This window comes from Nansenia antarctica (genome assembly GCF_963989245.1).
Source record: "Nansenia antarctica genome assembly, chromosome: 10".
Classification (NCBI taxonomy): domain Eukaryota; kingdom Metazoa; phylum Chordata; class Actinopteri; order Argentiniformes; family Microstomatidae; genus Nansenia; species Nansenia antarctica.
In genome coordinates, this window is record NC_137680.1 from 5354239 (window position 1) to 5377848 (window position 23610).

The 23610-nt window shown below is 44.6% G+C and overlaps 2 protein-coding genes across 2 annotated transcripts; one reads left to right on the top strand and one right to left on the bottom strand.

Annotated features, from left to right (window-relative positions):
• Positions 1-8614: 8614 nt before the first annotated feature.
• cox6b2 (cytochrome c oxidase subunit 6B2) lies at positions 8615-10894 on the bottom strand. The gene is made up of 4 exons (XM_080540247.1): positions 10848-10894; positions 10120-10260; positions 9664-9764; positions 8615-8850 (listed from the first exon to the last, which is right to left on the bottom strand). The coding sequence occupies exons 2-4, from the start codon at positions 10223-10225 to the stop codon at positions 8797-8799; spliced, it is 261 nt and encodes an 86-aa protein (XP_080396373.1). The 5' UTR covers positions 10226-10260; positions 10848-10894; the 3' UTR covers positions 8615-8796.
• A 3517-nt stretch (positions 10895-14411) lies between these two features.
• Positions 14412-23377, top strand: rasip1 (Ras interacting protein 1). Its single transcript, XM_080540191.1, has 16 exons — positions 14412-14518; positions 15521-15642; positions 16259-16704; positions 17284-17544; positions 17770-18005; positions 18189-18356; positions 18861-19065; positions 19323-19621; positions 20004-20165; positions 20843-20883; positions 21250-21404; positions 21519-21631; positions 21831-22119; positions 22488-22651; positions 22748-22889; positions 23113-23377. The coding sequence occupies exons 2-16, from the start codon at positions 15521-15523 to the stop codon at positions 23289-23291; spliced, it is 2982 nt and encodes a 993-aa protein (XP_080396317.1). The 5' UTR covers positions 14412-14518; the 3' UTR covers positions 23292-23377.
• Positions 23378-23610: the final 233 nt, after the last annotated feature.

A 23610-nucleotide genomic window follows, 5' to 3' on the forward strand; every position in this document is an offset into this window, starting at 1 on the left:
GAATTCATTCGAATCTATAGCCTATATTGTTCTCTTTGTTATCTGACGATTTTTACAAACAAACAAAGAAACAAACACACAAACATTTTACTACAAGTAAGTTTACTACAAAGTATTACAAGCAAAATGTTGATTTTACCGTAAATCCAATTTAGTGAATGTATGATGATCGTGCCACGCTTTATTCCGTTATCTAGATCGCTGTGGGGAATGTTCAGCACTTTGCTACCCTCCCTCTCTTGTCATCCGACTTATATACGACAGTGGCACATGTCTGTCGGCACGTTGCCGCCTCGCTTTGACGACACAACACAACACGCGTCTTTGGACATGGATGCTCTGGTGCTTTTGTGCGTAAAAGCGCATGCGGTTTTTCTCAGAATAACTCAGTTAACCTGTGACTATCGTAATGGCTCTACCAGCGGCGCAAATGTATTTTCGCTTGACCAGGAATCAGGCCGGGATGCGTGTGGACGGCTGGTGAGAGAGGGAACAAACGGTCCCGGTGAATGGAGTCTCTGTGCTGCCCACCGGGAGCACAAGAACAAAAGACGATGTGCACTGAGCTCGGACACAAAGGCTGGTCATGCAGAAGTCATGAGACCGGCACAGTGGGTGTCGAAGGGTTCGAGAGGCCCTGCTAAATCCAATCTTGCAGCTAAACTATTTCTAATCTTCATAGCCCACATAATACCCTTTCTGGAATTTGACAACTGTTCTGAAAACATGTAATGCTACTAAATACTGAATGTTTGCCCTGCTGTCCACGGGGGTGTTGACCCCTAATGCATTGTCAAATAATGCATTAATAATGCAATAATGTCCCAAAACCACATGTGAAATGGTAGGCCTTTAAAAACACAAAAACATGAAGGACTGGGCCTTATACACAAGATGGTATGGTAAAAGTAAGATTCTGCAACCAACACTCTCTAATCTTCCAGTAATGTATCTGAAGGAACAAGCATTAAATGCATTACAATTACATACCCAGGAGATGGATGGGGCATTGCAGGTTTGCAGGACACAGCGGAAGGGGGTCAGGCCGGCCATGAAGAGGGTCTGACCAGGTCATGTCAGGGGCCTGTGGGAAGCGGCGAGCTGACCTGTGGTACTGTACATTGTTAGTGAGAGAGGGAGGGTGGAAAGCTATGGAGCGTTCACTGTTCCTAATGAGAACAGACAAGGCTGGGACTCTGTTAGGAGAATATGTGGAGGAACAGAACGTGGTGTGTGTGTGTTCATGGAGGGCCAGAGACAGTTTGTTCCCTCATCAGCATTGCATTTGTAAACACACTGTTGCTACTTCATGCATGTGTGTGTGTGTGTGTGTGTGTGTGTGTGTGTGTGTGTGTGTGTGTGTGTGTGTGTGCGTGTGTCTGTGTGTCTGTTACCTCCTCTACTGTGTGTCTACAGTGGTCATCGGCTCCCTGCAGTTTGGCTACAACATCAACGCACCAGAGCAGGTGTGTGTGTGTGTGTGTGTGTGTGTGTGTGTGTATGTGTGTGTGTGTGTGTATGTGTGTGTGTGTGTGTGTGTGTGTCTGTGTGTCTGTGTGTCTGTGTGTGGGTGCAGTAGTGCAGGGTTTTAAGCATGATAAGGGTAGTTTGGTCAGGTCATACTTAGAATATAAGCTCTCAGACCACACACCATTATTGCCACAAGCCTTCCTCTCTTCTTCACACACACACACACACACACACACACACACACACACACACACACACACACACACACACACGCACACACACACACACACACACACACACACACACACACACACGGTACAGTACTCTGTGTTATAGGTTATTCTACAAGCACTTTTTGTCCTGTTCTGAAACAGGAAACCACGCCACCAGTCATGCTAACGGGAAGCAGTCAATAACTGTAGCAGACAAATTCTCAGAACCGTGATGTGACAGTGATAGCCTCAACTCTGCCTATACAAAAACGATACAACACTTTTAATTATCAGTCATTATCCTTATTCAGTTCTTTGCCCGCTAGTTTATACACTGCAACACACTGATCACTGCTTTCAAAACATTTACTAGGTAGATGCAATAGCTAGGTATTTACAATATCAGTCCTCTCATCTACTAGTCAGCCGGAGAGACTATCATCAGCGATGGATGGCCCCTTTAAAAACAATGTACATTCAAAACCATCCTCTCCAGCCATGTGATCTAAAATGGCACCTTAATGATCGCTGAGACAATTACATTGTGTTAGTCCTTTGGGATTTAGGCCTGCTGATACCATCTCCTAATTTAGCTGGATTTACACAACAGATGGCGTGGATTATGACGACAGTGTAATATGAGACCACATCTGGTACGAAAACATCTGATGTCTTTAAATCTATGACTCCATGACCATAACATGCCCTTTGATCGTTACTACCAGATGTAAAAGTACAATTCTTCGTAACTAGTTGTGACTACTCATAACGAAAGACTGACACAGTAGCGTCAGCTTCCTGTATTTGTGTGCCGATGAATGCCAAGTTCCAAAGAATCTCAATCAGAGAGAGCATGGTCTTTCATACTACAAAGCGCACACTTGGCAAGATGGACGTGGTGGTGGAATAATGACACTACATTGTCAAAACATAAAAACAACCACAATATCTATTCCCTCCACCTCCTCGTTCGAGCACCTCGCCTTCAAACTGTCTGGTCCTAAACCCCTGGTTACTGCTGTTATCTACCGCCCCCCTAAGCCAAACCCGGCATTTTCCTTCTGATCTGTCTGAATTTCTAACTCAGCTTTGTGCCATTTCACCATCTATTCTGTTATTAGGCGATTTTTAATATCCTTGTTGACTCCAACTGCAAAACCTCAACGGAACTCCTGGACATTCTCCACTATTTGAACATTACCCAACACATAGATTTCCCCACCCACAGAAAAGGACACCTGGTCTGCACCACTGGCATCACCATCAGCAATCTGACCAGCACAGACCTCACTATCTCTGACCATCTGGCCATCACCCTGGACATAGACCTCCCCACCCCCCATGTCAAACAGAAACACACCATAACATACCGGAACCTCTAGTCCATTAACCCCTCCTCCTTCTCCTCCATCCTGGCTGACTCCATCTCTGACTCTGCCCTCACTCCAGGCGTCTCCCTCGCTGAACTGGTCAACACCTACAATGATGCACTTTCCTCCTGCCTTGACAAGGTTGCTCCCACCAAAAGCAAATCTGTCTCCTTCACTCACTCTGCCCCCTGGTACACCGATCAACTCCACCATCTCAAAGCCAAAGGCCGTCAACTTGAACGCCTACACAAAAGAACTGGTCTCACTGTCCATTTGGACGCCTACAAACTTCACCAACAACAATATAAAGAAGCCCTCAACAGTGCACGCTCCTCCTACTATTCCTCCATCATCGATTCTGGCCGTAACAACCCCAAAACCCTCTTCTTCACCATCAACAAACTTCTCCAGCCCAAGGACACTATCTCTAACTCATTCGCCACCAGTAAATGCAACCTATTTCTAACATTCTTTCAAACCAAAATCGACACAATACACAACCAGTTGACTGCTGCCTCTCCCACCACCCTCCCTGACCCCCATTCCAACCCCCCACGACCCCCAAGTCATCCTCTTACATCCTTCGGTCCAATCACTGATTCCGTCCTATCCTCCACAGTCACCAGCATGAAGTCCTCAACCTGCGCCTCGCCTTTTCAGCCTCAGCCCCTTCCCTCTGGAACGCCCTCCCCAACCACATCAGACAGGCCAACACCCTGCCAGTTTATGAAGCATAGGATAAGATGTTGATTTCCTTTGTGCAGGTACATACATGAGGGTGTCGTCTTGGTGATGAATGGTGGATGCATGGGGAGCTGGGGTTAGTCTGTCATTTGGGACGCATCATCAGTAGTGTTCCCTTGGTTCATCGGCCTTGACACTATACACCCTGGCCAAAGGTGGCCAGCTACAGGGTGATCAGACCTGAGCTTGCGTCTTTAAACATTTAAACAGGCCCTCAAAACCCACCTCTTCAAGCTTGCCTTAACCAATTAACCCTCTCCCCCTCCCCTTCCCATGTGTCCCCAGCACTACCTTCATTAGGCCCCTATACTTTCTTTTATTTATTTTTTGTTTCTTTATATTATTACTACTCAATCTTTTCAGTTTGTTTAAGCGTCTTTGAGTGTCTAGAAAAGTGCTATATAAGTCTAATGTATTATTATTATTATTATTAATAACAAGGGCTTAAAACTGAGGAAGGCAGGGAGGTGAAAAAAAGAATACAGAGAATACAGACACAGGTTCTCTATGACATCACAGCAGTATCCTACCAGTAGGGAAGGAGACAGAAGGATAAAGTAGAGCGTGGGGCAGTTTAACATGAACAGTGCATTGAAGAATGAGATACAGCACATGACTTCTCTGGGCGTATTCTTTCCCTCTCCCAGTCCATCCATACTTACATCAACATCTCTCCATCAGCTTAGCTGTCTGCGGCCTGTCTGTGGTCTTGGAGCTGTTGCCAGGGAAACTAAACGTTTCCACTGGTCATGTGGATTTCTAAACTAATCACGTCGCATGAAATCTGTAAACACTTTATGTGTGTAGTAGGAGAGAAGAGAGGGTAGGATGTGAGTGGTGGCCTACGTGCATTCAAACACATGCCTCTGCCTCTAGTGGAAGTAAGTGGTATGGCATCATATGGCACAACAGAAACAGGTGTGGTTTTGAGAATAGGGTATGTCAGCATGAAATGACCATGAAATGTAAGGATTCAAACAAAACTCATGAATCATAATTTCGTATGGAGTTAAATGTAGAATACATGATATATTCGAAAAGTGAGCTTACTGTAGCGTTGGACACAGGCGGCTTGAGTTCTTGCCTGAGAATGTTGCCTCAACTCACTTGAAGCGCTGTCATAAATAATGGGAATGTTGCCTCAACTCACTTGAAGCACGGTCATAAATAATGGGAATGTTGCCTCAACTCACTTGAAGCGCTGTCATAAATAATGGGAATGTTGCCTCAACTCACTTGAAGCACGGTCATAAATAATGAACATTCTGTCGACACTGATCATATTACTGATCTAAAACCATATTTAATGAACAATTTATTTTGGAGTCACATGAGGAGTTTCCCAATGGGGTTTCTTGAGTGAAATAATAATGCCAAATGATATAGCTGAACTTCTCTAACCATGGTCAGGTCAGGTGGGTATAGATAGATGCAGCTGTGTGTGTGAATAAGTTCACACAGACATACACTACAAACGTATGTGGACACCTGAACATCACACCCATACAGGTGCAACTCAAAAAATGTGAATATTGTGCAAAAGTTATTTTATTTCAGTAATTCAACTTAAAGGGTTAAACTTAGATATTATATAGACTCATTACATGCAAAGCGAGATATTTAAAGCCTTTATTTGTTATAAATGTGATGATTATGGCTTACAGCTTATGAAAATCCCAAATTAAATATCTCAGAAAATTTGAATATTACATGAAATCAATAAGAAAAGGATTTTAAATACAGAAATGTCAGCCCTCTGAAAAGTATAATCATGCATATGTACTCAGTACTTGGTTTGGACCCCTTTTGCATGAATCACTGCCTCAATGCGGCGTGGCATGGATGCTATCAGCCTGTGGCACTGCTGAGGTGTTATGGAAGACCAGGATGCTTCAATAGCGGCCTTCAGCTCTTCTGCATTGTTCGGCCTCATGTCTCTCATCTTTCTCTTGGCAATGCCCCAAAGGTTCTCTATGGGGTTCAGGTCAGGTGAGTTTGCTGGCCAATCAAGCACAGGAATCCCATGGTCATTTAACCAGGTTTTGGTACTTTTGGCAGTGTGGGCAGGTGCCAAGTCCTGCTGGAAAATGAAGTCAGCATCTCCATAAAGCTTGTCTGCTGAAGGAAGCATGAAGTGCTCTAAAATGTCCTGGTAGACGGCTGCGTTGACTGTGGACTTAATAAAGCACAGTGGACCAACACCAGCAGATGACATGGCTCCCCAAATCAACACAGACTGTGGAAACTTCACACTGGACTTCAAGTGTCTTGGGTTGTGTGCCTCTCCATTCTTCCTCCAGACTCTGGAACCTTGGTTTCCAAATGAGAGGCAACATTTGCTCTCATCAGAGAAGAGAACTTTGGACCACTGAGCAACAGACCAGTTCTTTTTTTCTTTAGCCCAGGTCAGACGCTTCTGACGTTGTTTGTTGTTCAGGAGCGGCTTTACAAGAGGAATGCTACATTTGAAGCCCATGTCCAGGATCCGTCTGTGTGTGGTGACTCTTGATGCACTAACTCCAGCCTCAGTCCACTCCTTGTGAAGCTCCCCCACACATTTGAATGGCCTTTTCCTGACAATCCTCTCCAGGCTGCGGTCATCCCTGTTGTTTGTGCACCTTTTTCTTCCACACTTTTTCCTTCCACTTAACTTTCTATTAATGTGCTTTGATACAGCACTTTGCGAACATCCAACTTCTTTCGCAATTACCTTTTGAGGCTTTCCCTCCTTGTGGAGGGTGTCGATGATGGTTTTCTGCACAACTGTCAGGTCAGCAGCCTTCCCCATGATTGTGAATTCTACTGAACCAGACTGAGAGACCATTTAAAGGCTCAGGAACCCTTTGCAGGTGTTTTGGATTAATTGGCTGATCAGAGTGTGACACTTGAGCCTACAATATTGAACCTTTTCACAATATTCTAATTTTCTGAGATATTTAATTTGGGGTTTTCATAAGCTGTAAGCCACAATCATCCAAATTATAACAAATAAAGGCTTGAAATATCTCACTTTGCATGTAATGAGTCAATATCATATTCAAGTTTACCCCTTTAAGTTGAATTACTGAAATAAATGAACTTTTGCACGATATTCAAATTTTTTGAGTTGCACCTGTATGTGCTTGTTGAACATCTCATTCCAAAACCATGGGCATTCATATGGAGTTGGTCCCCCCTTTGCTGCTATAACAGCAGTCTAACAACACTCTTCTGGGAAGGCTTTCCACTAGATTTTGGACCATGGTTGCAGGGATTTGCTTGCATTCAGCCACAAGAGCATTACTGAGGTTTTAAAGTATTTATCCGAAGCGACTTACAATTAGAGATTACTGGTAAGTAATTAATTAGTGCCTTACTCAAGGGCACACTAGTGGTGGAGGTCACAGGTGGGATTTGAACTCATGACCTGATCACCAGTGCAACTCACAGACTGTCACAGTCCACCACTACCCCTCAGGTTGGGAGAGAAAGCCTGGCTCGCAGTCGGCGTTTCAATTCATCCCAAAGGTGTTCGATGGGGTTGAGGTCAGGGCTCTGTGCAGGCCAGTCAAGTTCTTCCACACCAAACTTGGCAAACCGTGGCATTATGGACCTCGCTTTGTGCATGGGGGCATTGTCATGCTGAAACAGGAAAGGGCCTTCCCCAAACTGTTGCTATAAAGTTGGAAGCATACAATTCTCTCGAATCTCATTGTATGCTATAGCATTAAGATTTTCCTTTACTGGAACTAATGGGCCTAGCCCAAACCATGAAAAACAGCCCCAGACCATAATTGTGGTCCACATACTTTTATGTAGTGTCTCTATGGCCCTGGATTAGTTGATACAACACTGCCACCCTGTGTTAAAAGGTGGGAATAGCAATGAGTGCATCAGTGACGACTGCCATCGTCTGGCTAGAGCTGTTATTGTACAAAAGGCACGAAGGCTGAACTAGTAATAATATAGGCCAATTAGCTGATGCTTTTATCCAAAGCGACTGGCATCGCAGTGAGTGGATATATTTTTCAGTATATATGGTCCCAACAGGAATCAAACCCTCAACCTTAGCGCTGTTAGCATCAGACAACGAAACGCAGTAAAAAGTGTGTGTCAGAAGCGGGATTCAAACCCCGGTCTTACAAATAACACTATGCACTGAAGGGAGTGGCTAATACCAGTCTGCCTAGCAATCTGATAATATATAGTCTGCTGCTAATATAACCACAGTAGTGAATATTCATTTATTACAAAATTGAACTAAAACAATAAGTAGGTGCTAGTATGACCTACGCATTTAATCTGTCAGCAATCTCTTGCCAAACCACTTCCCTCGCCTTGTTAATTGCATCAGTATTGCCCTTTTTTACTTTTCATTTTCCATCTTCATGAAGCTCAATAAGCTCTAATGTCATTTTCAAGTCGACAATCGGCTCTTCTGGGCTTTTTATAACTCGTGCGCGCTCCCAAATCGACAATTTCCAAACCAGACTTGCGTGAACATTGATGACACAAGCCTGATTTTCATTCGAGGGAATCACTTGAGGCTTGAATCCCAATCGAGAGTTGCCTGAACGAGGCTTTCCTTTTAATCGCGAATATACTAATCAACGTTCGTGGAACAGCCCCCTGTGCTACTACTGTGTTGTGAACTGGGTAATTCCATAAAACTGATTCTCCAGGTCAGAAATACAGGGTTAGCAGTAGAGCTAATACATTTTTGTATTACTCAAAGGACTACCATGGACAAATAAATGTAGTCATTCAATAGCCTTCTAGTGAATTTCTAGCACTGTATCAAAGTAGTTTTGTAAAAGAAAATCATGGATTGTAATTGAGGCAGACACACACACTTGCATCCTCTCTCACACACACCATAAGAAACCCCAGTGACAGGTTACTTTGTGCGTGTTTTTATTAAGTCTTTGTATGTAACATTATAAACATTAATAACATCAAATGTTGGATATTCCGAGCTGGACAGTCAAGGTCAGGGGTCAAATGTAGGATCCTCCCCCATTTTAGATCCTCCCAGCAAAGCTTCCACCCTCAATCTGCTCGTCCCATTTGGAAACCTGGAAGAAGAAGAAGAAGAAACTATATAAAACTGCTAATGCACATAACAGAAATTACAGTTACTATCATTCTGTTCTTTTCAAAGTACACAGGTATAACCTCCATGGGGGATTGTATGTTCCCAATTTGACATCAACCCCTACTTATTATACTGTAGACCTGAAAGTTGTCACTTTCAACCTTTCACCCAGTTGATCGTTACAAATATTTGAAATATGTCTTGGAGTCTAGCTGCCAGCTTGTTGACATTTTTGTTTATCCCACCCCCTTCGTCACTTTGATTGGTCCAAAGTACTACTATATCTTACTGCATTTGGCCAATGACATTGAGAGGAGTAGAAATCTTGCGAGAGTGTAGGAAAACGGCACAACACTGTAAAGTGGTATCGCGGCGAATGTATCGGGGGTAGTTTTACGAGTATGAGTACTTGAGCATGGTATCAGGTACGAGTACGAGTTTGTTATCATTTACATTTACATTTTTGGCATTTAGCAGACGCCTTATTCAAAAGCGACTTACAATCAATACATTTGAATACTAAGCATGTGAATCATCATCAATCCACCAGTCGTAGCAGGAAGAGTCATCCAGCTCAGGCCCGGGGCCATTGATAGAAGGAAAAACCTTCTCATATCACCTTCCTCTAAACCTATATTATTATTTATATACACTGGAGAAACAGAGAAACAGTACAAGGGGGGCAATAGAAGTTTTTGGGGACACAGTAGAGGGGAAAGCGGGTGTCTTTAGGAGACGCAGTGCTGAGGGTATCGTAGCATCCCTACTGAGGAGGGTTCAGTCATGTACGTACCCAGCTCATGGGACAGAGGCTCTTGTAGACTCTCTGGTACCAGTCGCAGGGGGCAACATCCTGACCCTTTTCTGACAGAGCCTTGTTGCACCTGTGGAAGTCTAATAGAGGAGAGAGCAAGTAAAGAGTTAGTGTGAGAGAGAGGGAGAGAGAGAGAGAGAGAGAGAGAGAGAGAGAGAGTGAGAGAGAGAGGAGATTGAGAGAGAGAGAGAGAGAGAGAGAGAGAGAGAGAGAGAGAGAGATTGAGATTGAGAGAGAGAGAGATTGAGAGAGCAATTGACTGTTTAGGACCTCTTATCAATCCACTACGTGGGACATGCATAAACACTTATGAGCAAATGAAATATTTGCTCATATTTACGACTAATGATGACTAAATCTATTTAAGAGACATTGACTCAATCAGTGGTGCTGGGAGTGTGTGTGTGTTTGTGTCACATGAAGGCGTTCACACACCCAAGTAGTTCTGAAAGCAGTTGCGGGTCTGGTTGACGTTGGGGAAGCGGGCATCGAAGGGAGCCGTCCTGTAGTTCTTGATCTTCTCCTCGATAACCTCAGACATGTTGGCAGCGAGCTTGTAGTCACAGACGATCAACACTAACAAAATGACAATAATTCCATTGTGAATGATGATAGCTATCATTCAACAGAGGAAAATGACAATGCATGTATTACCACTATGAGATTCCATGTTGAGAGACAGAGGGGACACACACACACACACACACACACACACACACACACACACACACACACACACACACACTCATAGTTGATATGATCCTGTAATGCAACAATGTCACTGACATTGTAAACAGCAGCTCTGACCAGGTTTGACATACCTAGCTAGCTCAGCTATAAATGATGTTTTTGAAAGGTAACATTACCGTCTATCTATCCACAGATGGCAAAGACAGTTGACGTAGAATTCGCGAGATTCATGAGCTACTTTTTGACACAAATGTTAAGTAGATCAACTAGCCTAGCTTAGCTTAGCATAGGCATAGCACAGTTACACTGGTCTGCATGCTAACTAAAGAGCTAACGTTAGCTAGCGGCTCAATCAAAACAATGGAATGACATGTTACTCCCACGTTATCTCTCATGGATTCTGTTACAGTTATGATCAATACGCTAAAGCTGATTCTGTTAATGTGATGTTTGGACAGATGTCTACGACCTACCTTGGACTGTTACTGGTGTCCTCTCTGGGTATGACGTCTTTCCGGCAGTGGTGCTTCCTGTCTGAGAAAGGCGACACGCACAGCATGATGGGATGTTGGAGGATAAGCGGATAAGGACTGGATGATTGAGTTGTCGTCAATGGGCGGAAGCGACTCGCTGTGCCTGCAAACCATTAATTCCTAATCTAATATTTAAAATGTAATGATAAAAAAATAACAACAATTACATGAAGTCTGCGTGTGTGTGTGTGTGTGTGTGTGTGTGTGTGTGTGTGTGTGTGTGTGTGTGTGTGTGTGTGTGTGTGGGTGGTGTGTGTGTGTGTGTGTGTGTGTGTGTGTGTGTGTGTGTGTGTGTGTGTGTGTGTGTGTGTGTGTGTGTGTGTGTGTGTGTGTGTGCCCCCGTGTGCGTGTGTCCCCTCTGTCTCTCAACATGGAATCTCGGCACATCTCTGTCCTCCAACAACAATAACAATTAACAAGTTACAGGCTCAACATATTAATAATACTCAACAGTCCAAGTAGTCCCACAGTTTCATTATGTCTGCCCAGGACAAGACACTGACTGACCAGTTACTAAGTGTGAGTATGCAAGCCTAAACCCCATCCTGATATATGGGCTGAATCAGGGCCAATGTCTACATTCTCAATTCCGCCTTCTAAGAGCCGCCATAGAGAGAGACGCATGGGAGAGGATCAACCAAAACAGTTAACAATGTAAAATACATTATTTTGACAGGTATTCCAAGAAAACCAACAGTGGGGACTGCCTGGAACGGGGCATGGTCGTCATCCGCATGCCAAAAGCAAACAAAATAACGAAACTCCATGACGCAAAGGAGTGTTCACAGTCTCCTGCCACCTCTGTCCCTGTCTGTGAGTTCCTCTCCAAGTCCAAGTTATGAGTCCAACTCAATGTTCTGTAGGCCTACAACTCAGCGGAAGTGCAGCGTGTGAACTGTCACATCCTGAACGGTTTTGTACAGTATGTCTTGTTGTAGGGCCTAATAGGATGGCAGTTACAATGCAACGGCAATGTGGCTATATTTTGTTAATAGCAATATTAATAATCTGACTCCCAAGTAATTTAATTAACTCTATGTGCAAAGAATTGTTGAGTTTGTGCTGATTATGTGCAAGAATGGTCAAGTAGAATGAATCAAATGAGGCTGTAATAATACTGTACACTTTTACAATTATTACAAGATATAAATATGACATTCTACCTTCATGGTAAATGATAGAGAGAAGGGCAGAGGGAGAGAGAGAGAGATGACCACATGGTCATTCTGACAGTATTCAGATGAGACAACACACCTGGACAAAGAGAACACATCTCGTGACCTTAGAATGATAAGGTTCTATCTCCGTTTAGAATGATAAGGTTCTATCTCCGTTTAGAATGATAAGGTTCTATCTCCGTTTAGAATTATAAGGTTCTATCTCCGTTTAGAATTATAAGGTTCTATCTCCGTTTAGAATGATAAGGTTCTATCTCCGTTTAGAATTATAAGGTTCTATCTCCGTTTAGGGGAGTTCAGAGATATTGAACGTCAAAGTTTTTACATTCCATTATGTTTTGTGAGATGGAACCTTTGTATTTTATGAATTACTAACAAAAAAATGACAAGATTTTAAAAATAACACCACACAGGTGATAATAAACACCTAATGGATCAGATTATGTAAAAAACTACATTTTGACAAAAATGGAGATAGAACCTTATAATTCTAACGTCACGATCTGTCTCTAAACATTCTGTTTTATACCCTGACTTCCAAGTAACTAGTATTTCAATTAAGAGCTTTCTGCAAGAGAACCAATCACAGACCTCTCTATCCTAGTCATACACCTCAGCTTCACCACATTGTAAACATCACTGAGATCAAAGTCATTTGTCCCATTGGTCATTTGATAGCGGCAGAATTTATTTGGTTTCCCCCCCCTTCATTGTTCAATTCAATACAATTGCATCTGGGCAATATTCAGTCGTACGTACGACACTAATAATGTGTCATAATAATTGGAAGGATGCTAGGATGCTACATTGCTACTGGGACAGATATTAGACAGATGCTTTTGTTGTACTTCAGTGTATCTAACTTTCTCTCTTTTCTCTCGCTCCCTCTGTCCCTCCTTCCTGTCACCATCTTCCTGTTGCAGATAAGGTCAAGGGTCACAGGTGTCCCTTTCCCTCTAACTTCCTGGCTCGCTGTTTCCTCCTTCCCCCTTTTCTAGAAATGACTGTATGTTCATGATGCAATGCAATGCAATAACACTCCAGAACATCAATACAAATGCATCAACATATACAGACTTGTGTGTTGAGAGAATGTGAGGTACATCGAAGTAAACAATATGAGTTACGACATGATACGTTGTGTGAAAGTCTTTTACTATACAGCTAAGTAAGCAATCACAACAACTAGTAGTAGATAAGGCCCAGATAAGGCCCTCAAGTCACATGTCCTTCTTTAACAATGTAGGGCATCAACCTCTTTTTCCTTTCAGTGGATTTATTAGAGTAATGAACTGACTGGATGGGTATCATCAACCCCATCCCATTCTAATTATATCCACTCCCTCACTCCCTTCACCACCCCATCTCCTCCTCCTTCCATCACTCCATCACTTCTCAGAGCACCCAAAAGCTATTGGTAACAGTAAAGCCCAATGCACACGGCGTGCGATTTTGTCGCACGACAACATTCGATTCTCAATTCACACCAATGAATGAATGAATGTGAATGGAGAATCGAATGTTGTCGTGCGGCAATATCGCATCGCACGCCGTGTGCATTGTCTCATTGAGATGCATTCAAAACAATGGAATCGAATTCGGTGGTGCGACAAAATCGCACGCCGTGTGCATTGGGCTTCACACTCGATCAGGGACTGGGTGCAGAGGTAGGGGTACCCTGGATTAATCCACGCTCCTCCCTTCTCTTCATTCCCCTTCTAATCTCTTTAAAGCGTTTTATTACAGTGTAGATGCTAAACAATGTGTCGTGTAGGGCCACAAGTACCAGCTTGTGTGTGTATAGGGTTAGGGTTAGGTGTGTGTATATAATAATCTCCCAATTTCTCTGGCTCTCATGTTCTCTCTGCCCTCTCTCTCTCTCTCTCTCTCTCTCTCTCTCTCTCTCTCTCTCTCTCTCTCTCTCTCTCTCTCTCTCTGTCCCTCTCTCTCTCTCTCTGTCGCTCTGTCTCTCTCTCTCTCTCTCTCTCTCTCTCTCTGTGTCCCTCTCCCTCTCTCTCTGTCGCTCAGGATATAGGTGTTGTCCAGTGTAAAGGAAGGAAATTCTGTCACTTAGAACAATGGGCCTGTTTCTCTATCTATAGACCCAGAGAGGCAGAGAAAGGAGCAGACCTTGTCACAGATACCGAGAGTTCAGCGAGAAAAGTGGCTAAAAAGATGTTTTTAAATAAAAAAAGGAGAAGATATTGATGTAGAGAAACAGTTACAGAGAGAGAGAGAGACAGACAGACAGACAGACAGAGACAGAGAGAGACGTGCGACAAATAGAGAGACCTTTTCAAAATGGAGTTTTTGTCTTGGGGAAAAGGGAAAATTTGTTATTAAGCTGCTTTTCAATATATTCGTATTTGAGTTAAGGAAAGCACCCCACCCGCAAAGGACTAACACATAAAGAAGGAACCACGGTCATCCTGGGTAAGTGTTTTAAAATAATTGGTGAGGGTGGATTGTTGTGTTACTTTCCCATTTAAGTTACATTTTTGAGCAGTCATCCAACTACATTAGTGAAATAAGCTGTTGTAGTCATGATATGTGTTGATTTCCACCTTAAATCTGTGAAACAACACCTATGTTTTGTGCTGTGTTGGCTTTAATCCCATATAGAATCAAAAGAACAATAATTAAAAGGTAAATGAACATATTATTTGACCAGTTCTCCCTACCACACTTGAGGAGTAGCAGAGGAACAAAACGTTCTACTTTATTCATAGTCCTCTCCCTAATCCTAACTGGATCCATTCGGGTGGGAGACCATAAGAAACACATAAGTGAAGTTAGATCGGTGTCTAGGAGAAGCTTCACCCTACTCCTTGCACTCACTAAGGAGCGAACAAGTGACCTTTAGAGTGGGCATTTCCCTTTCAACACGACAGCTGGACCTGAGTCCTGCAAAAAGACCCTTCCTGTTTGGAGAATGAGGAATGACGCACGCTATATTTAGAGTAGCTTTGCTATAAAAGATGACATATACAGTAACAGAATTGGAGATGATTCGAGAGACCAAACATCTGCTGTCCTTCAACAATGGGGTTGGCTGGGGGAAAGGGGGCAGGAAGGCTATTATTTGATGATGATGATGATGAGGATGATGAGGATGATGATGATCATACTAGTATTTCACAAACCTTCTTGAATGATTCTATCTCTGTAATGGTGACATGAGTTTTTGACATTATTTTAATATGAGTTTTACATACAATTGGTCTGTTTTCTCAGAGTATGAACCATAAAATAAAATAGCCCCCCTCTGGTCACTTTAATCCTAGAAATACATGTGATGATGTGTTCTTTCAATTCCTACTCTTCAATCTGATCTCTCTATCTCTCTCTCTCTCTCTCTCTCTCTCTCTCTCTCTCTCTCTCTCTCTCTCTCTCTCTCTCTCTCTCTCTTACTCTCTTACTCTCTCTCATTCTCAGATGGAGGGGTCTGAGAGTCCTCGTTTCAGGAAGCTCCATTTCCCTGTGGGCCTGTGGATCAACTCACCCAGGAAACACTTTGCCAAGCTGGGAGGTCGCTGGCCCAGCGCTGTGTCTGTCAAGTCAGTCTGGGTCTCTCTCTCTCTCATGTCTATATTATCATGTTCCCTCTCTCTTACCTGCACCTCATACAGTTATCCACTCACTGTCCCTCCAGTCAGGGTACATGGGGGACTTCCCACTATTCCCAATGACTTACAGAGAGTTTTAAAACAAACTAGTTCTTCTTACCTCTACTTCTTTCACACTGTTCTGCTTTCCAAATATCTTTCACTCACATTGTTAGTGTGGAGTGAAACTCTACAGTTGCAAAATCGATTGACCAATCGAATGGTCACTGATCAAATCAAAACTGTAATCTATATCCCCTATCAGTCTGCCTGGCTCTCCTAATTTTTTCTCACTCGCTTTTCATGGCTTATAATATGCCATTTTACAGCTGAGAATAAAGGGGTCTAGATAACAGTATGCATTATGAGGTATTGATTGTATGTTAATGTATCATCACATTGGCCATTGAACCCTGTGAACCATTCCCTCTGTAGTATTCAGTGCTGGTTGCCTGCCTGTCCATGTTCAACTCAGTCAGTCGTAACTCACAGCTGAACTGTCCCTTCCGTCCCCTTTCCTCTTCCCCCCTCTCTCCCTCCCTCCCTCTTTCTCTTTCTCCCTCTCAAGGTCCACTACCAGCTCTGACGCAGCCTCCCTCCATGAGGCCCCCTCTGCCCCTTCCTCTTCCCTCTCCATCTCCACCCCCTCCCTCGCCCCCCCCTCCCCAGCCCCGTCTCCGGCATTCCTCCGGCCCCGTCCTGCCGTTTCCCAGTCCCGCACCAAGCGCCTTTCTCATCTCTTCCTGAGGGGGCGCTCTAACAGTGACCGGGACCAGGCTATAGGGGAGAAGGAGAGAGAGCTGTGGGCCCACTCGGCGGCCCCCTCGTCCCACCACTACCTGCCCCCGGCCTCGTCCTCCGCCCCGGGCCTGGTGAAGATCTACGGGGATGCCCTCTCCAGCGGGGCGAACTACCGCTCCCTGCTGGCCAATGCTCAGTCGACAGCCAGACAGCTCATCGCTCAGGTCATCACCCGCTATACAGAGAGAGAGAGGGAGGAGACAGAGGACGTAGGTAAGGGAAATAGAGAGAGAGAGAGAGGGAGAGAGAGAGACTCCTTCCCTATGATCCCTACAGTCATTCATTCATACAGTCAGTCACTATTCATGCCTAAAACATGATGAAACTGATATTGCATGCACTCTTTGAGACTCAACTTTGAACACTGAGTAACAATGACCTTCATCCCCAAACCAGCCCCACGCACACTCCAAAAATGAATCTAAAATAACACTACTTGACTACTTAACTACTGTAATGTATTGTATTTGTATTTAATCTCATTGTACCTCGCACAGCATTTTGCACTATTGAAGCCACTGTAGTATCACTTTATTACTTTATTATTACTTATTTTACTCGATTTTATTTTACTTCATTACTTAACTTTATTATTGTGATTTCGTGTCTTGATGCTCCAACAATGCCAATGTTGACGAACCAAAGCCAAAGAATTGTACTCTTGTGTACTTAATGTCATAAAATGTAATAACGTAATAACATAATCAAAGCGATTCTGATTCAGATTCTGACCTGTTTTATACCATCCATTTTCAACCATCTTTTTTGTTGTGGAAAAAAAAAAAATCCCAGCTCTCCAGAAACACAGCCCTGAGGACTTCCTGTTGTGTGATGTCATCGGAAAGCCCATTAAGCTGCCGGACGGAACCCTCCAATGGAAGACGGAATGTCGGAGGGGCGTGGCCGCCTGGGAATGCCCCTTGCTATTGGTGGATATGTGGCGGCCCAAGGACGGATTTGAGCGCCGCTTTGAGATCGAGAGACGGGAGGACTACGAGAGGGAAGAGAGGGAGAAGGAACAGGAGCGAGAGAGGGACGGAGAGAACTGTACAGGTAAACAGACACAAAACACCAAGATAGATCTCATAGCCTAACCCTAACCCTATCATACTTGGCATCTGCAAAATTTGACACCTGGAGACATATTCATCCAGATAGATAAATGAACCACTTTACAATGATTCAATCTAGGATCCTTAGAGGACCCCAGTAATAATGTGGTTCAGTGTTATTTGCAGGCCAAACTTGTCTTATGGTCATTGTGGTTTGTGGTAACAGGTGTGCGTTGGAGGCGGAACCGAATATCGTCCGGGGGCGGAGCGGAGGAGGGTGAGCGAGGTCATCGAGGACGGAACACAGAGCTCAGGAGGAGCATCAGTGACATGAACCTCAGTCTGAGGCGTCGTCAGGGCAACCACGTCGGAACGAATGACCCCCGTCGTCTTGGCAACAACAACGGTGGTCCCCAGCAGGATAGGAAGAATGTCGTGAGCATGATGATGGAGCCAGGAGAGGTGAGAAAGAGAGAATGAAAGAGCGATGAAAGAAAGAGGGAAAATAAAGTGAGACAATGAATGAACATTTGAGGGATCACATTAAATTATAAGAAATATTAGCAGAGGAGTAAAAAGGAAAGGTTCATTTCAGACGTGTAAGGTTTGACCTTTGACCTTAGAAGCCTCCACCCTCTCTTGTAGATTATGGGGTCAAAGATCGGAGGTGAGGTAGACCGGAGAACAACAAAGACACTGGAGGAGGAGAAAGACTACTCCAACTGTGACCTGGAAGTGATGTCACAAAGCTTGATCCTTCCACCCACGGACCGGCCCTACTTCCTGTTGCTGCAGGGCTACGACCAGAGCAAGGCTAGACCTGCGCCGCCAGATGATATCACACACACACACACACACACACACACAAACACACACACACACACACACACACAAACATACACATGCAGAAACAAACGTACACAGACATGCACAGGGACACACACTGACGCACACACACCACCACACACCCTGAACATGACATCATACCTGCATGTCTCCAATCGCCACATACCATCACTGTTTCCATCCCTCTTTGCAGCCTCTCCCATTCAACTCCGAGCACAAAACAACCTCACAGCAGCACAATACCTTCAGAGACAGCGCAAAATCCCTCTGTATACATCACTTCATCCAGCACAATGACCTCACACAGGTCCTCATTGTAGCAAACTGTGACACACTTCATACCTTATCTCCTGTGCCTTCTATGCAACTTAAGATCTCTCAGATGGTAGATTATTCTAACCATGGCACTCAGATGATAACAGACTCCCCTCTCTCTTCTTTTATTCCTCTTTCTTGTGTTGTGTTGTTCAGGACTTTGTTTTGTACATCATGGCGGGTCACACACACGTGTTTGGGAGGAAACCGACAATGAGGGAGAGAGAGAAGGACAGGGAGAGGGAGAGGAAAGGGAAAAGGCCGTTGAAGGTGGACACGTTCCTCTCCGCTCCTGACATGCTGGCCAGGCACCTGTTGATCAGGAGAGACTCGGCTGTACCTGATACACCCTCTGGACAAGGTACAAGTCAAGCCAATCTCTCCATCGGCCCGGTTTGCAGACGGTCATGCAACTAAACTTACAGACACAATATAAATAATGAATACAGTCATGTACTCACTGTGTCTACCTACCTTGGCGCCTGACTATACAGTATTACTCTCTCCGAAAATATGTTTTCACACACATCATTTATCAGTAATGTTCTAGAACAATGTTCTTCACAATGAATTTATCAGTAATGTTCTAGAACAATGTTCTTCTTCCATTTTTACCAGCTCTGGCACGTCCCTTCAGGGGAGGGGCGGTCACCCACAACGGCGCCGCCTTATACAGGGAGGCGGTGCTAAAACCTGGAGATATTATTGGCCTGGGGGGCCACTTCCTCTTCCTGTACCGTGACCCTCGAGTGACCCCGACGGCACCCCTGGCGTTGGCCCTACCCTGGCAGGCCGACGCCCCCTCCACCTGCTGCCCCTCGGGACTGGTGGACAGGCAGGAAGCGCTGAGGCAGTACCTGGGCTCCACTGACGCCCTGCTGAAGTTCCAGCCCCGTCACGCCGACACCCTGCTACAGGTGAGAGAAGGACCAATAATAATAATTGTAATAATTTTGCCATTTAGCAGACATTTTTAATCCAAAGCGATTTACAATTACGAATTACAGGGACATTCCCCCTGGAGTAACTGAGGGCTAAGTGCCTTACTCAAGGGCACACTAGTAGTGGTGTGGTTTAAGGCGGGATTTGAACTCACAACCTTCCGATCACAAGTCCAACTCACTATCCACTAGACCACCACTACCAGAGAGTTCTACTTGAGACGTGATGTGTCCAGATCTCAACTGAGGATTTGACGACCCCCTGGTTAATACCCGAGAAATACGAGCCGAAGCAGAGATGTTAAATAAACCATCACCACCACCCATGGTTTGCTTCTTCTCCTTCTATCTCCCTCAGGAGATTATCTCCAAGAATTCTTCTCCAGACTCAGGAGGCGGGCCTTTAGCCCCAGCCTATCTACTGTCTGTCATGATTGACCACGCCTCCAAGCACCTCGACCCTGCACTCACACCCCAACTACTTCTTAAGGCAGCCAATCAGGTCAAAGGGATCGTTTGGGTAAGTCAATGACATTACATGTAATACCAGTTAGAGAGTGTCTTAATATAACCATGGCAAACACTTTTTCTTTTCTTTTTTTTAAGCCTTGTTGACCTTGGTGTGAATATCAGAGGGGCAGTTGCATTTACATTACACTTTTGGCATTTAGCAGATACAATACATTTGAATACTAAGCAAGTGAATCATCAATCCACCAGTCGTTGCAGGAAGAGTAATCCAGCTCAGGCCCGGGGCCATTGATAGAAGGAAAAACCTTCTCCTATCACCTACTTCTAAAGTTTTTTATTTTTTTTACACTGGAGAAACAGAGAAACAGTACAAGGGGGGCAATAGACGTTTTTAGGGACACAGTAGAGGGGAAAGCGGGTGTCTTTAGGAGACGCAGTGCTGAGGGGCAGAAGATGTCTCAGGAGGGGCCTGTTGCCACGGGCAGCAGGGAGAGCCACTGACAGGTTTACGACCAAATAAGTGTGTAAAGGGTTACAGACATGCAGATGCCTCTCACTGCAGCAACCCTGTAGGTTTGGGATGAGCTGATGTCACTTCCTTTCTGCTGGAAAATGTGTTGTAATTGTCCTGGCGGTCTTGGCTCTGTTACCCCTCCTCCACCCCTTCACTAAGTCGAGACATCTCTCCTCTTTTCTCTCTCCAACTTTTTTTTTTTTTTTTTACAGGATAACATCAAGGAATTTGGGGATAAGCATCCCACACAGAAGTAAGAAGATTCCTGCTCAATGTCAAAATGTCCTCTGTTTGGAAATAATTTCCCCTTTTGCTGAATGAATCACTGTGATTGTTTGTGTTTATGCATTTTTCAGTAGTATGTATTTAAGTCGTAGTAGTATGTTTTCACATTTAAGTAGTACCGGTATGTTAAAAACATCCAGATACTGTACAGTTAAATGTATGGATAACGGTAAGGTTAAGGTAAAGCCTTAGACTAGAACAACATGGATTCTTATTAAATATCAACACACACATTTCAAAATATAACATATTTTTTATCTGAACAATTACATTCAACTCCAATCCACCAATAGGAACAGACTGAACATTGTTGTTTACCACCTGGTCTTTCCAGTTCCACTGATCAGGAAGCTGAACTGAGCGCGCCCAGTGCGCAGAAACTATCGTCTGACCTTCGACCTCTGATGTTCTGGATGTCAAACGCCACAGAGCTCCTCAACTTCTTCCAGGTCAAAGTTGAGACCATGGAGAGGGAGTGGGAGTTTGAAGGTGAGAATGGACACATGTTATGGATCTGCAATGACAATAACAGTGAAGGTTATGCCTAACCTTTTTTAATGCGTTACAATATGTATTGATCTTGGTATCTATTGTTACCAAAAGCCCCTGGTGACCCAGTTTTGTCTGCTGACCTGGACACCTGTTCCGAGGCCCTGGCACTGCTTGATGACGTCATAATGCACACCTTTCAGCAGTGCGTGTATCACCTGACCAAGGTTAGCACTCTATCCATCCCACTCACCCATCCACCAATTTATCCACCCATCTATCCACCCATCTATCTATCTATGAATGAAAGTAAAATGCCCTAATATGGGATTTTCTCTCTCTCTCTCTCTCTCTCTCTCTCTCTTACTCTCTCTCTCTCTCTCTCTCTCTCTCTCTCTCTCTCTCTCTCTCTCTCTCTCCTCTCAGACCCTGTACTCTCTCCTTCCGGCCCTCCTAGACAACAACCCTTTCTCCACCGAGGAGAACGACAAGGAGAGAGACAGAGTGGCGGAGGGGAGCGAGAGTAGAGAGGGGGACCTAGAAGGGGATGACGTGTCGTCCTTACCTCCTACAGTGGCTGGGCTGGTGGAGGTGTACCGTTGCTCCCTGCTCATGTCCCGCGAAGCCTGCCTCTCCCCCCCGCTCACCTCCCAAACCTTCGGCTACCTCTTCTTCTTCACCAACACCTCCCTACTCAACACGCTGCTGGAGAGAGGTGAGGGCGGGGCCACGTCCCAACATTTGTGTTCCCAACCTCACGATGGGCAAAAGCATGTGAAAGTTGCATTAGGAGAGTAGGCTTGGGTGTTCTTCTGATGTGTTTGGATTTTAGATGTCGTGCTGGGTCACAGACCGCTGTATCATACCTTTATATCCTACGTTACTGGGAATGACCACAGCTAAATATTAGTGGGGTTGTAACTAACCCTATAAAGTTAGCTTAAAAGGTTTTAGCTTTGAATACATTCTCTAACTTCTGCTCAGGAATCATTAGAGACGCCTCTTTCTCTCTCTCTCTCTCTCTCTCTCTCTCTCTCTCTCTCTCTCTCTCTCTCTCTCTCTCTCTCTCTCTCTCTCTCTCAGATGGGTTGTTCTCCTGGTCCCGAGCAGTCCAGATCCGCACCAACCTGGATTTGGTTCTGGACTGGCTCCAGGGGGCCGGATTAGGAGACATTGCTTCGGAATTCCTGAAGAAGCTGTCTGTAACAGTAAACTTCCTGTGTGTCCCCAAGACCCGCCTCATCCAGGTAATACAATACAGCTCCAGGGAGGATTGGTAGGAAATCATCTTTTCCTATTTTCGATGTTGATTGATTAGTCATTCCCTGTGTCTCCCCTGCCAGTCATCCTGGGGCAGTCTGCAGGAGGACCACGCCTTGTTAAGCCCCGCCCAGCTGCACCATCTGCTGACCCATTACAAGCTGGGGCCAGCCAGAGCCCCGCCTGCTTCCTGGGCTCCGCCCCCTGGCACAGAGCTGAGTGGAGGTGAGACAGAGAAAGGCGTCTCATGGAACGTTCCGAACGTTCCGTCTCATGGAACGTGTTGAAATGTATTTTCTTCAGTTAACAACTTGTTTACCATTGGTTTACCATTACATGTAACCATGATTAGATTGCTGCTAGTGGTCTAACATCAGTAAACCTGATGTACGAATAAGACTCTCAGGCCGCTAAACATTTCTTTATGCTCTCTCTTCTCTCCATTCAGACATCTTTGAGAGCTTCCTGGACCATCCTCCTCTCATCCTGCCAAACGAGACTCCTCGGCTGGACCTCTCCCAGCCAATCCCCAGCCCCGAGCTCCAAAAGGAAGTGACACGCCTCCGCAGTTTCCTGTGGGGACTTGACCAGGACGAGCTTCCAGCAAATCAGAGGACTAGACTGTGAATTACTGCAGATTGGGTCTCTGGCTTAGAGGAGACCTGCAGACAACACAGCTGAGATCAGCTCACCCTCCCCAGATCCTAACCTTAAACATTATGGGGGAAATGCTTAACTGGCCATAGATCAGTCTTTAAGTGGCTGTAACTGCTATGAGGTTTGGAGAGACTCAATGTGGTGATTACATTTAACTTGAACCCCACTATCATAAAACCTAACATATTACAGAATCATAAAAATGACATAACATAATATGTTATGACAACTAAATGTCAGTTCACTGGCTCACACTGTAATGACACAAACCATCGTTCAAGTGCAGTTA

Excerpts from the sequence above, each read along its gene's own strand:
- cox6b2 (XM_080540247.1), bottom strand. The coding sequence starts at position 10,225 with ATGTCTGAGGTTATCGAGGAGAAGATCAAGAACTACAGGACGGCTCCC. Across the intron at positions 9,765-10,119 it reads CTGCTTTCAGAACTACTTGG|ACTTCCACAGGTGCAACAAG; the intron begins GTGTGTGAACGC and ends CTCCTCTATTAG. Across the intron at positions 8,851-9,663 it reads GCCTCTGTCCCATGAGCTGG|GTTTCCAAATGGGACGAGCA; the intron begins GTACGTACATGA and ends TTCTTCTTCCAG.
- rasip1 (XM_080540191.1), top strand. The coding sequence starts at position 15,521 with ATGGAGGGGTCTGAGAGTCCTCGTTTCAGGAAGCTCCATTTCCCTGTG. Across the intron at positions 15,643-16,258 it reads CCCAGCGCTGTGTCTGTCAA|GTCCACTACCAGCTCTGACG; the intron begins GTCAGTCTGGGT and ends CTCCCTCTCAAG. Across the intron at positions 18,357-18,860 it reads AGGGCTACGACCAGAGCAAG|GACTTTGTTTTGTACATCAT; the intron begins GCTAGACCTGCG and ends TGTGTTGTTCAG.